This window comes from Narcine bancroftii, chromosome 11 (assembly GCF_036971445.1).
Source record: "Narcine bancroftii isolate sNarBan1 chromosome 11, sNarBan1.hap1, whole genome shotgun sequence".
In the NCBI taxonomy this organism is placed as follows: domain Eukaryota; kingdom Metazoa; phylum Chordata; class Chondrichthyes; order Torpediniformes; family Narcinidae; genus Narcine; species Narcine bancroftii.
The window spans coordinates 73,776,156-73,789,497 of record NC_091479.1 but is presented as its reverse complement, the minus strand read 5'-3'; the positions used below and the strand labels follow the sequence as shown (position 1 = coordinate 73,789,497).

General features: G+C 42.9%; 1 protein-coding gene across 6 annotated transcripts in view; it reads left to right on the top strand.

Annotated features, from left to right (window-relative positions):
* Positions 1-13,342, top strand: part of LOC138745907 (uncharacterized) — an 87,502-nt gene that overhangs the window by 44,814 nt on the left and 29,346 nt on the right. For 5 of the 6 annotated variants that reach the window (XM_069903404.1, XM_069903402.1, XM_069903400.1 and 2 more), the window contains one exon: positions 7,781-12,420. In XM_069903404.1, the coding sequence (XP_069759505.1) occupies positions 7,872-12,420 (4,549 nt within the window). In that variant the 5' untranslated portion in view covers positions 7,781-7,871. Of the gene's footprint in view, positions 1-4,724; positions 4,943-7,780; positions 12,421-13,342 lie in introns of those variants that run through there. The other variant, XM_069903403.1, reaches the window with a different exon arrangement.

The following is a 13,342-nucleotide window of genomic DNA, read 5'->3' as shown; positions in this document are numbered from 1 at the left end:
AAGCCTTTCCACTTTTTCTCCAACAAAGACTATACACAATCCCTTACTTTTATAATGATGTTTGGATCACCTGACCTCAATTGCCCTTCAGCTCTTGAACTCAATTGCCCAATCAGCTGCTCCTCTGTCTTCAACTGTGAATTTCAAGTGATGCGTTTAAACTTTTGATGGGTTCTAGCATATAATTTAAATTGATCTTTCAGAAATAGCCTTAATATTTTCTATAATTAATATATCTATAATGTATCCGAACATAGCTGGACTGCCGTATTTGGGTGATTGTAAATGGTGTTTTCTTGAGATAAAATGTGTGCTAGAAATGCCTCTGCATGGAATCCCTCCAGCTTTGTTTACTAAACTCTCCTCATGCATTGAGGCAGGGGAAGAGTATCAGAACATTTCTATTTTGGCATCCAAGTGAAATTGAGGATTACATTCCACAAATACCTCATCCAGTAGGCAAGGTCTGCTTTCTTGTTACCTGTGAGGATAAAGAATAGTGCATGCTAAATTCAAGGTCAGGACTCGTGAATCATAATCTTTGGATTATTCCCCATGTTAGTAAAAACATAGGAATGGTGGAGCAACTCAGCAGGTCTCACAGTGTCCATGGGAGAGAATTTATTTTCACATGACACTGGCAATATTGAGTTTGGAATGCAACTGCACTGTTGGGAAGAATATCACCTGAAAATGGCTGGGACAGGATTCTAACCACAAGGATAAATAGGATATCAATGAGGATTTCAAACTTGTGAATGGGGAAACTGGGCAATGTGTAAGGAAAAAAAAAGAAAGCTAATAGAGGCGAGAAAGGTATTTCCAAGAATTGGAATAAAACTGGGAGAATTTGTAATGAAATCAACCCAAGTGCCATACGTGCCAGCAATGGATGATGAAAAATTGGCCAATCAGGTAAAGGAACCATAAGTCACGTTAAAAGAGGCATTGCAGGAATCTGGTCAGGGAAGTACTGAGATTGCGAGGGCTGACATTCCGCTGGACAGTCTGTTGGGGCTGATGTTAGAGAACAGACCCGTGAAAGGGTCGGGAACAGACCCGTGAAAGGGTCGGGTCGGAGCCCAAGGAATGTCTCCGGGGAGATTGCAGGGAACTCAGCGGTCCGGGACCATGGTTGAATAAGAGCTCAGGGAGCTCAGTTAAGAGTTCAGGGAATTAGTCTGGTCAGGGACTAGTTAGTGTGTTCCAGAGTAGTGAATGAATGTGTGTGCTTGGGGCACTCAGGTTTTGGGAACCTGAGGTACAATGGGGAATTGAGTAGATATAACTATCTGGAGGTTGAAAATATAATTCAGCAAGTTTCTTGAGACATTAAATAAAAGACTAGGGAGAGAAGGCTGGCCGTTGGGGGGATACTTGGGTTGATGAATTCATTAAAGAAGTCATTGGAAAATGGCACCTGTTAGCACAAGAAAGAAAAGAGATCGGCTTGCAGGTTGCCAAACTAACGCTGTAAAACTGGCAGAAGGGGGGACAGTAAACCTATGGATGTGCTCCAGAAAGAATGTGCACATAGAAAGGAGCAGGACAGGAGGATAAACAAAGACTATGTAGTTAAATGGAAGTCCTAAAGCTGATGGAGGAGGGAGAGACGAGGGACCCCGAGTACTCCTCAGGGACCCCCTAAGGACCATCAGTAGCATATCATCTGCCTGTATCTAGACCCTTAGCAGTGGTCTCCTCTGGGCCAGCAGTACCCAAAGTATTTTAGGATCCTGTTAGTGCTCAAACCTTTGTGTTTCTTCAGGTGGTTGTTTTTCCAGACTCTTTTGTGTAGTCTTCCAAAGGCGCTATTTGCCTTGGCGAGTCTGTTGTCTATCTCTTTGTCGATCCTTGCATCAGATGAAATGGTGCAGCCGAGGTAGGTAAACTGGTTGACTGTTTTGAGTTCTGTGTGCCCGATGGAGATGTGGGGGGGCTGGCTGATGGAGGACCTCAGTTTTCTTCAGGCTGACTTCCAGGCCAAACATTTTGGCAGTTTCCGCAAAACAGGACGTCAAGCGCTGAAGAGCTGGCTCTGAATGGGCAACTAAAGCGGCATCGTCTGCAAAGAGTAGTTCACGGACAAGTTGCTCTTGTGTCTTGGTGTGAGCTTGCAGGCGCCTCAAATTGAAGAGACTTCATCCGTGTGGTACCGGATGTAAACAGCGTCTTCATTGTTGAGGTCTTTCATGGCTTGTTTCAGCATCATGCTGAAGAAGATAGTAAAGAAGGTTGGTGCGAGGACGCAGCCTTGCTTCACGCCGTTGTCAATGGAGAAGGGTTCGGAGAGCTCATTGCTGTATCTGACCCGACCTTGTTGGTTTTCGTGCAGTTGGATAACCATGTTGAGGAACTTGGGGGGGCATCCGAGGCGCTCTAGTATTTGCCAAAGCCCACACAATGATCAGCGTGTAGAGCCGTGGTCATACCCACACTCCTGTTCGGCTCTGAATCATGGGTCCTCTACCGGCATCACCTATGGTTCCTAGAACGCTTCCATGAGCGCTGTCTCCGCTCCATTCTCAACGTTCATTGGAATGAGTTCATCACCAACATCGAAGTACTCGAGCTGGCAGAGTCCGCAAGCATTAAATCCATGCTGCTGAAGGCCCAACTGCGCTGGGTGGGTCACGTCTCCAGAATGGAGGACCATCGCCTTCCCAAGATTGTGTTATAAGGCGAGCTCTCCACTGGCCACCGAGACAGAGGTGCACCAAAGAAGAGGTACAAGGACTGCTTAAAGAAATCTCTTGGTGCCTGCCACATTGACCACCGCCAGTGGGCTGATATCGCCTCCAACCGTGCATCTTGGCCCCTCACAGTTCGTCGGGCAGCAACCTCCTTTGAAGAAGACTGCAGAGCCCACCTCACTGACAAAAGACAAAGGAGGAAAAACCCAACACCCAACCCCAACCAACCAATTTTCCCTTGCAACCGCTGCAACCGTGCCTGCCTGTCCCGCATCGGACTTGTCATTCATCAACGAGCCTGCAGCAGACGTGGACATACCTCTCCATACATCTTCGTCTGCGAAGCCAAGCCAAAGAGAAGAAAGAAAGAGTGCTCGAACCCAGAGCCATGATAAATCATCCGGCCACTGTAACAAAAAAGTTAAGATTTAAAGAAAGTCTGTGGAAAATTCTAGAAGCTTTTGTTAAAACACGTTTGTCTGCATTTGCACAGTTTAAAAATTAAGCTATTTTCAGTGAGGAAAGAGAGAACTCAGCAGAAAAACATAAGATACTGCTCTACCAGCCAGGTAAATTGGCAGGAAGCCCAGAAGATGAGAGAACGCAGCCAGTTTGTGCAGAATACTACAGAGCACAGAACAAAGACAGCCAGGAATACTCTTAAGGGGGCCACACAAGATACCAATTTGTTTGCAGTTGAATGTTGAGCACATATCCATGATAAAGATGTGATTTCTTAACTTAATGAGGCAGCAGATAAAGTATCTAAAGGGTTATCAGGATTGGGACTCCAAAGATTTAGTTCAAAATGAGTCCTCCTCAACGAGCCTTATACCTTCCATCCAGGAGATTAAACTCCACCAGAGGGACGCCTCTGATAGAGAAATTGAGCGATGGAAATGTTCCAGTTGTTAATTATGTTGATGTACTTGAGTTTTCGTATCCCCAGCAGGTAGGGAGTTACTATTGTGGAAAAGTGGGACATTTCAAACAGGAATGTTCCGAATTAAAGAGGGAAAGGGATGCTATCTCTCTAATGACTTTTGGGAGGATTAGTGGGATCAGGGGTTTCTTCCTCCCGGGACCCACCTGGAACCATATAACCATTTACGGAGCGGAAACAGGACATGTTGGCCTTTCGAGTCAGCACCGGTTCACTGATTTTGTGCACCCTCTTCAGGCATTGGTCCCTTCAATCAATAATGATGGGCGAATTCAATGGAGGTGGAATCAGGTAATAGCAAAACTATGAGCAAACAGATTGGCTCCTTTGATAAATTTCCAACAAAGAGGATGCTGTTTTTCTGGAGGACACAGAGGCCACTAGATCATCATTAAACTTTATACCGGAGGGAGTTAGATTCACTAGTCACCAATTAAACGTGTCAGGGGTAAATGGGAAGAGTTTTCTGTACCTATTTTGGGACCCCATTATGATTGGAACAGATCATGAGGAAGTGATGTGGCAATTATTATACATTCTGGATATTGCAAGTAACCTCCTGGGTTACAACTGGGGTTAGAAAAGGGGGTAAAATATTTGGTACACTTAATAAGTAATGGAAAAAGGAAAATGAGTCCCGAAAGGATTAAGAGGATATTGGAACTGGTTCTCCCGAAAACAAAGAAGGAACTAAGGAAGTTCCTGGAACTGATGGGTTATTGTCGACTATGGATAGATTCATATGCAGAAAAGACTAGAAACTTGTACTTTACCTCTAGGATACTTCAAGAAACAAGGCAAAAGAAATAGCATGGGATTTTCATACCCCATGGCGTCCCCTTTCCTCAGGATGGGTAGAACGAATGAATCAGACATTGTCCAAATTGGTGCTAGAAACAAAGTTATCCTGGACTAAATACTTTCCTATAGCATTACTGTAATTCTGAATAGCACCTCAAAGGAATGTCGGATTGTCCCCTTATAAGATGCTATTCGGACTGTCATTATTGGGAAGAGAAGGGGAATTGCCGACTGTAGAAGTCACTGACAAATTTCTGAGGAACTATGTATTTGTGCTCGCTTCTTCTTTATTTGTTCTTAAGAAAAAGGATCTGTTGACCCAGACACCTCCGCTCGAATTTGCCATTCACAAAATACAACCAGGTGATTGGGTTCTGGTTAAGATATGGAAGGACGCCAAGCTTCATCCAAGTTGGGAGGGGCCATTTCTAACCCTCCTGACCACTGAGACAGTGATAAGAACTGCAGAAAAAGGTGGACACATCACACCAGAGTGAGAGGACTGGTGAGGACTCCTGCTGAGCTGCCAACTTTGCACATGCATCCCACCGAAAACCTGCTTAAAATCCAGTTGAAAAGTCATTGATGGTCATTAGAACAGGACTTTGAATAGTTTGTGAAACATGTTAAATATCTGTGTACAACTCTCCTTTGGTAGAAAGAAACATGAGATGGTGGTGGATATGTTTAATAGAGTTGGTAAGTGGGAACCAGGGTTGGGCTGATGGGACTCATACCCCAGTAAGGAGAGGATTGGAATCCATCGTCAAGCCCTCAGGGCCAGTAAAGTTCACCATTACCATTCCCGAGAGTTCTAAACCACAGGTGATACGGTTCGACGCTTGTAGTTTAATAAAATGTGGAAGGATCGAGAGTCAGAGATGATATTGTGTTCAGGAGAAATATGTGCCTTAATAGATACTTCCCCTATTGGAGTGATGTATGGTGGATTACCCAGAAAAACCTACTCGAAAGAGGTAAATGGGAAAAATTTGGAATGGGGATAAACATCAGTGGAAAGGACCTGTTGGCTTGTTGTTTTAGAATAATCGTAGAAGGATCAAGGACTAATCCAACTGATAGTACCTTCACAATAATGCCCAAGATGAAACCGTATACTTCACCCAATGATCCGAAAATAGTACAGATAGTAGAGGTAGAGGATCTTAGACAGATGATTGAGACAGGATATGGGGATACAAATGCCTGGGTAGAATGGATAAAATATACGGTGAAGAATTTAAACAAGAGCAATTGCTATGCATGCACTTCTGGACGTCCGATAGCACAGGTGGTTCCACCTCTGTTGGGATGGGGTAAAGATAGACAAGAAATGAGGTGCATGATGGCTTTGTATCAGGATAGAGAGGTCTGGGGTAACCAGTCTGTCCTTGGTGCTCCCTCCTCTGAAGAGGAAGGATGTCAGGATTCTGCTGGCATTCTGAGCTGTGTCAGGGAATTACACAGCCTGCATTTCAAGACAAGGAAGATGGTTTACAAAGGACCTAGGAAAGCTACAACTAACAACTATGCACAAAGGTACAAGACATGACAGAGGAGAGGGGAGGGAACCACTCAGCCTTGAATGTAACTCGAGCAGATCTATGGTGGTTCTGCGGAGGCAGAATCCTTGGACCAATTCTTCCTCCCAATTGGAAAAGCACCTGTGCAATCATTCAATTGTCCATACCCTTCAGCTTGGCACTTGAACGAGAGAAGGTATTAGGGATAAAGAAAAGTAAGGAGTTCCTTGGAATGTTTTTCATAAATCAAATTTATATTGATTCAGTTGGGGTGCCAAGGGGAGAACCTAACGAATTTTAGGTACGCAGATAGCAGTAGGGTTTTTTTTTTAAATTTTTTATTTTTCACACCATAAACCACATTGACCATGATACATACATTTTCCTTTTCAAATATATAGTGTCATTTTCTCCCCCCCCCCCCCCCCATCCCACCCTCCCTACTTCCCCCCCAGTTTAATCAAAGATACATGGTAAAAAGAAAAAGGAATGATTGTGAAAAATGGCTGAAGATGATGCGAAGGGTGATGGAATGAGAAATATGTAGATTAGAGCTTGAAAATAGCACTAACTAGTGGGCCCCTTTCTTAACAGAAACCTCAAGGATGAAGGAATCTGGTTCAGACTGGCACAGTGACCTAGGGTACCCCATAGTCACCATTGAGCTTGCTTAATAAAGACGTGAATATTAACAGACGCCCCTAAGGATGGGACAGCCTAATCAACACAACATGATGAAGGAGGGACTGTGTGGTATCTGCAGGAATGGAAGGGAAAAGGGGAAGGTTGTAAGGTATTGAAATTCCTAATGGAAGAGACTAAATGAAGATGTGGTGATGTTGAGCGTGGGACTGTACAAAAGAGTGATGATTCTGGACCTCTGGTGTGTCTTGAAACTAAGAGACACCCAGCTCTGCAGACCTGTAATAAAGCTGAACCTGTTCTCCAAGACTTTGTCTCCAGAGTAGTGATTGTAAACACTTTATATTTCACAAAACAAACTGAATTTTGTTGATGATCTTTGCTTCGGTTGAGATCGACGTTTTGTGTGTTTTTGTGTTTGGTTTTTGTGTGGGCTGGTTGGAAATGTATCAGACTTAAATTACATATGTTATATTTAGGCTGGGGAATTTATTAGTTTTACACTGTGATGTAAATTTGCTTAGTAACCAGTGGCCATTGTTATAAAAGGGTGGGATTTTGAATTAAAGTTTGAAAGTGAATTTTTGTTAATAAAGTAATTGTTCATCTTTACCCCTGTGTGATGTGCTGCCTTTGTGGTTGCTGGTTTGATCTTGTAACAATCAGATTTATAATTTTGCATCCTCACAATTGTTATAACCCTGCCGAGTCATTGAGGGCAAAATTAAAAATTGTATATGCAATAAAAATAGAAAATGCTGGAAACACATTTCCCAGAAAGGCGGAGTAAACAGTTCAGGTCAGGCAGCCTTCTCCACCAGGATTTTGGTTCCCGAATTCAAATATTTGACATATGAATGGCTGCAATCTAAGCAATTATTTATTGGGTTTCTAGCAAATGCATTATTTTTTCTTTAGCTTTGGTGGAGATGCTTGTAAAGACAAGTTGTCATCTAGACCTAACTCTGATTTACAATAGTTTTTTTAAATCTCTTTACAAAACACAGGTTGCTCAATACTTTTTGCAACCATTTGCCCTGTCGCTATTAAAGACTTGTTTCTGCTTCTTCCTGCATCCTTTTTTAAAATGTACAATTTAAAATTTCCTTTCTGAATATTACCAAAATGCTTAATTTAGTCATTAACAATGTCTCTTTTCCCTGTTTTATTTGTTTCAGAATTCCCGTGTTCATGTGGAATAGCAGCTCATTAAGTTGCTGAGGTTAATCACTACCCTCGGGATGATTATGATTTGACTTCACAGAAATAATGAAACCTCTTACTTGGAATCACAAAGAGGGAGAAATTTATGATTGCAAACAGCGACCGCCACTGCCGAATACATCATCAAAGTCGATTCCTGATGAATCCACCGGTGCAGATGGGGCACTTGTCTATTCAGCAGCCCCACTCACTCAGTGCACTGCTGATGGTAAACCTGTTACAGCTGCCTTCCTAGCTTTCAACCAAGTGATAGGGACGGTTCAGCCAATAGCACAGGCTCAATCATTCCGGTCACAGCAAGTTAATTCCTCTAATGAAGCCAACTCCCATTCACTGAACACTTTTGGCTTTCAAACTGTTTTACAGCCAACTTGGCAAACTATTCCTGCTCCAGGAAGGAAGCAAGTAACATTGCAAAACAAAGGCAGACCAGTGTCCAATAAAGCAGTGCAACCATTTGCTCAAAATGGAATTGTGTGGATGACTACAATTGGCCAAATGGTTCAAACTGTTAATAATGTCCAAGGTGTTCATTCTCCAAGAAGGAAGCAATCTTACAATCCAGTGGTTGGATGCCAGAATCAAAATGTGACCCCTTCTTCAAATATGCACATTTCAATTGCCAAAACATGTGGAAGTGTCCCTCAAACGTCTGTGGCTCAAGGACAGCTCAATGGTTCTGATTCCCAAGGAAATTGTAGTGCATCACTGAATCTGACCACAAATGATTTTGTGGGACGTAATAACCAGACACAAATTCAAAGTCATTTTAGAAAGAGGGATTTATTTCCAGATCAGAGCAAAGCAGTTTCAACCGTCGCTGGTACCATAGCTGCCCCGCTTTTCCATAGAGGTCGGCCGAATCTTACAAATCACACGCCTATTTCTGCACATGCTCCTGGAGCAGCACCAGCAAGAAGCAACTCTTATGTGTGGGCCAGATCATCACTCTCCTCGAGCTCGCAGCAAAATGGGCAGCAGAGTTTTACGAATTCCTTCACCCTGCCAAATTCAAATGGGCAGAACGGCATGGTGCTTGCACGCGTCACTCCTATGTCTCATGACTGGAGCAATTTGCAGCAAATCCCAACCTCTCTACCAAGCACAGATCAAATCAAAGTGAAGAACTTGCAGGTTGAAAGTGCCCCATTGCATCATACATCAGGAAATGGCCAACAGAGTAAAACATTGAACACTGGCATTTCAGCCTTTGAAACTTTGTTTGAAAAGATAAATACTGCAAATCCTGAGCCATCTGCTGCAAGAACAAGTGCAGGGAGATATGTTCCCATTCGACCAACCCTACTGCCACCTCCTCTTAAACCAAGTTTACATGAACAACAAAGTGCCCAAAATATCTGTACGCCTACAACCTTGAAAAAACACTATACTGTGACTTCTCCAATATTGCCCTCTAATTTTAAAGTTCAACAAAATGTAATTGTCCCATGGAATTGTGTTTCAGCTTTGAATGCAAGTTCAAAAGAATCTGCAGCTCCCCCATTATCTCCTTTGTTAGTTAGACATGGCAACTTTTCTGTTTCATCAACCGATTCAGTTTTGGTTAGCCAAAAGATTGGGAATGTAACTTCATTAGGAGCTGGGAATTTCTGTAATAATGGTGCATGTAACAGCCAGAGTGTGCTCCCAGCTCCAGATGTTCCATATACAATGAATATGTTGCACTCTCCATTCATACTAAAAGCTAAAGATGCAGGTGAAAAATCGGTTCATGTAGTTTCTTCAGGTTCCAATCCTTCTGTGGGATTCAACAATGAAAACCCAAAACCCTTGCCTGTTCAGCTCTCAGTCAGAGATGGCTGTGGGAAGGAGAGAACAGCAGACATCTTGCCTGTTCAGCTCTCAGCCAGAGATGGCTGTGGGAAGGAGAGAACAGCAGACATCTTGCCTGTTCAGCTCTCAGTCAGAGATGGCTGTGGGAAGGAGAGAACAGCAGACACCTTGCCTGTTCAGCTCTCAGCCAGAGATGGCTGTGGGAAGGAGAGAATAGCAGACACCTTGCCTGTTCAGCTCTCAGCCAGAGATGGCTGTGGGAAGGAGAGAATAGCAGACATCTTACCTGTTCAGCTCTCAGCCAGAGATGATTGTGGGAAGGAGAGAACAGCAGACATCTTACCTGTTCAGCTCTCAGCCAGAGATGATTGTGGGAAGGAGAGAACAGCAGACATCTTGCCTGATCAGCTCTCAGCCAGAGATGACTGTGGGAAGGAGAGTACTGCAGACATCTTGCCTGATCAGCTCTCAGCCAGAGATGACTGTGGGAAGGAGAGTACTGCAGACATCTTACCTGTTCAGCTCTCAGCCGGAGATGGCTGTGGGAAGGAGAGAACAGCAGACATCTTGCCTGTTCAGCTCTCAGCCAGAGATGGCTGTGGGAAGGAGAGAACAGCAGACATCTTGCCTGTTATTCTGCCTCAAGTAACTGTGCATAATTGCCAAACTACAGAAAGTAACAGAGTTCACACCCCTCCTTCAACATTAACTGATGAAAAGGATCTCCCAATACAGGCCACAGAAGGCCAAGTTCATAATACAGCTGTGGAGCCTGTGTTGGGGACATCTAAATGTTTGGCATTGCCAGACGCTAATCTATCTGGCTCAGCTGGACAGTATTGTGAAGAAACATCAGCTCGTGGTGCATCAAACGTAGATGAATGGTGTGAGCGACAGAAAAACCGTGCCAGTCCATTGCCAGTACAGGCCCCTGATTGCTCAGATAAAGTTGAGGCTACTAACGTGGTTCAAGCTAATGTGGGAGTTGAACCTGAGATCTTCATCACTGGCGTTTTCTCACTCGGGGATGATTCAGAATTGTGGGGATCTGTTAAAGCAAGTTCTCCTGATTCTACTGTTGATCCTATTAACCCTGCCACTGGTTCAACTAATCTTGCTACTGATGGGGTGAACAATTTATCTTCTTTCAATGGATTGGTAACTTTAGAATCTGGTTTAGATGGCACTGTAAGTCAAGTAGAAGAATGTAACACTACTGTCGTGGAAGAAAATGGACAAATAATGTGTAAACCTCCCTCTTACTTGGAAAGCAGACAAGAATTCTCAGCGACTGAATCTCCTGGAACGGACCATATGCAGCCAGTGTTGGAAAGTTCATTTCATCAAAATGTTGATCAATTGCCCTCTGACTCAAATGATCCAGTCGATATTTTAATTGATTTGACTGAGGATAAAGACCATTCGACTAATTCTGCATTACCATCTGACCTCAAAGAGCACAAGACAAAACTGGATTCTGACAAAAGTCACTTGCCTTCTGAAATTAATCATCAAAATCCTTTATTATTTGATAAGGAAACTCAGGATCTTGATGGGCTATTACATTCTGTTGAAATGGAAATCGAAGCAATTTTGAATTTCTGGGATCCTTCTCTTCCTCTACATTCCTGTGGTAACACTGGAATGTTGGCCTACAAACCTAATAACCTGCAAGGAGAGACATATGAGCGTACATTGCCAAACACTGAAGAACCTGCAATGAATTCTTGTGTTGTACAAGTGCCAGATAAGTTTGATAAAGCTGCTCCGTTTGTGAATTCTGATTTTGACACTGATATAAAGGTGCTTGGACATACAGAAATTCTGAATCTACTTGCTGAGATATCAAAGTCAAATTCAAATGAGAGGCTGCCTGCAGAAGGTACAGAGTCTGAACTGATCGTACATTCCACTGTGAGAGTGAACGAGGAAGTACAAATAAATGCTTCGGAGAATGCAAACAAGGAGTCCAACGAAAGCAGTGTCGTGGTGCAGGAGATGAAAGAACATGGATGTGTTGAAGAACAGGATCACTTACCCTTACAGGGACCTGACAATGAGCAGAGCAGTGCCAAGAAGGAAAAGCGAAAGGGAAAGAAAGTATATTGCTGCATTAATGCCTGGCTGGTTGCATCTGGTGTGCTTGGCATTTATTGCAATTGCAAATTATCACAGAGAAATAAATCTGAAAAACTGGTAGATTTGCCAGCAACACTACACAAGACCCAAAGTAACAGCAAGACCAACAATCAAAATAGTACTGTACATCAAATGGAGGTGAAATCCTCATTTAGTAGAGTGCCATTTGTAACTCATGAGAAGGTGTTGGAAACAGCTGAAAATAAAAATACCAGTCCCAGAATTGTCCCTGATGATAATCGGGAAAAGGTCTTGGGAGAGGTGCCACAAAAGATTTTCAGTGTTGATGCAATAGAGCAGTCTGGTGAAGTCAGTGATAAAACAAATGAAGGAAATAAGATGGGAAGCCAGTGGAAGCCAAGCATTACAAACTTAAATGGTTTTTGTACGTCAGAAGGCTCTGATAGATTAACTGGCATAGTTACTCTTCAGGGAGAACCTGATCAGAACAAAGCTGGGGAAAGCAAGTCAACTTCTCTGGGTGCTGTTGATATTGGACCCGAGAAGGAAGAATGCATTGTTGTATTGGAGAAGGAACTTAATGACTATACAAATAAGAATGTGAGAAGAGATCCTTTTCAGAATGTATTAAATGAGAAGGCCAGTGAAAAAACTGATGCACTGCATATCAAGCAACATATTGATAAAGAGGGATTTAAGGGTATGAGAAACTAATAGCTTGGGTTTTTTTTGTGATAAGAGAAATAATGATTAAGTAGCTGATTATCTCCAAGTAACATCTATGAAGAGGATTCTCAACATTTTCTTCTTCCTTCCCCCACATGAAGAAAAAACTAAATTTTTTACTATCTGCACAACTTTGTCTGGCCTTGGAACATAGAATTTTATAGCACAGTACAGGCCCTTATGCCCACAATGTTGCAGTGACTTATACAAACATAATGAACAAACTAAACCCTTATACCCGTATCCCTCTAGTATTCTTGCATTCATGTGCCTAAGAATCTTTTAAGTCCCTCAGTTCCCTGACTAATCAAGGCCAACATACCGCTCCCCATCAACCTGTGTGGCTGCCTTGAGATCTGTGGATTTGGATCCCAAGGTCCCTATGTTCTTACACACTATTAATAACCCCGCCATTAACCATGTACTCTTGTCTTCAAGTTTGACACTCCAAAATGCATCACTTCACACTTGTCCGTATTGAACTCCATCTGCAACCTTTCTGCCCATCTCTGCATTTGTATATTTCCTGTTGTAACATACAACAACCTTCTACACGACCCACAACACCTGCAAACTTGCTGATCCATCCCTCAACTTTGTCCACATCATTTATAAAAATCATGAAGATCAGGGGTCACAGAACAGATTGTTGTGGAACTCCAAAAGTCACTGACCTCTAGGCAGAATGCATTCTATCTACAACTTTCCTCTGCTTTCTGCAGACAATCCAATTGTGAATGCACTCAGCCAAATTTTCATGGACTTTCTGAATGTTGTCTATCATGGGGAACCTTGACAAATACCTGACTAAAAGCCTTATCTACAACATTCAACAATTTGTTTTGTATCTTCCTCAAAAAAAAACTCTGAGGCATGACCTACCCCTATCAAAGTCA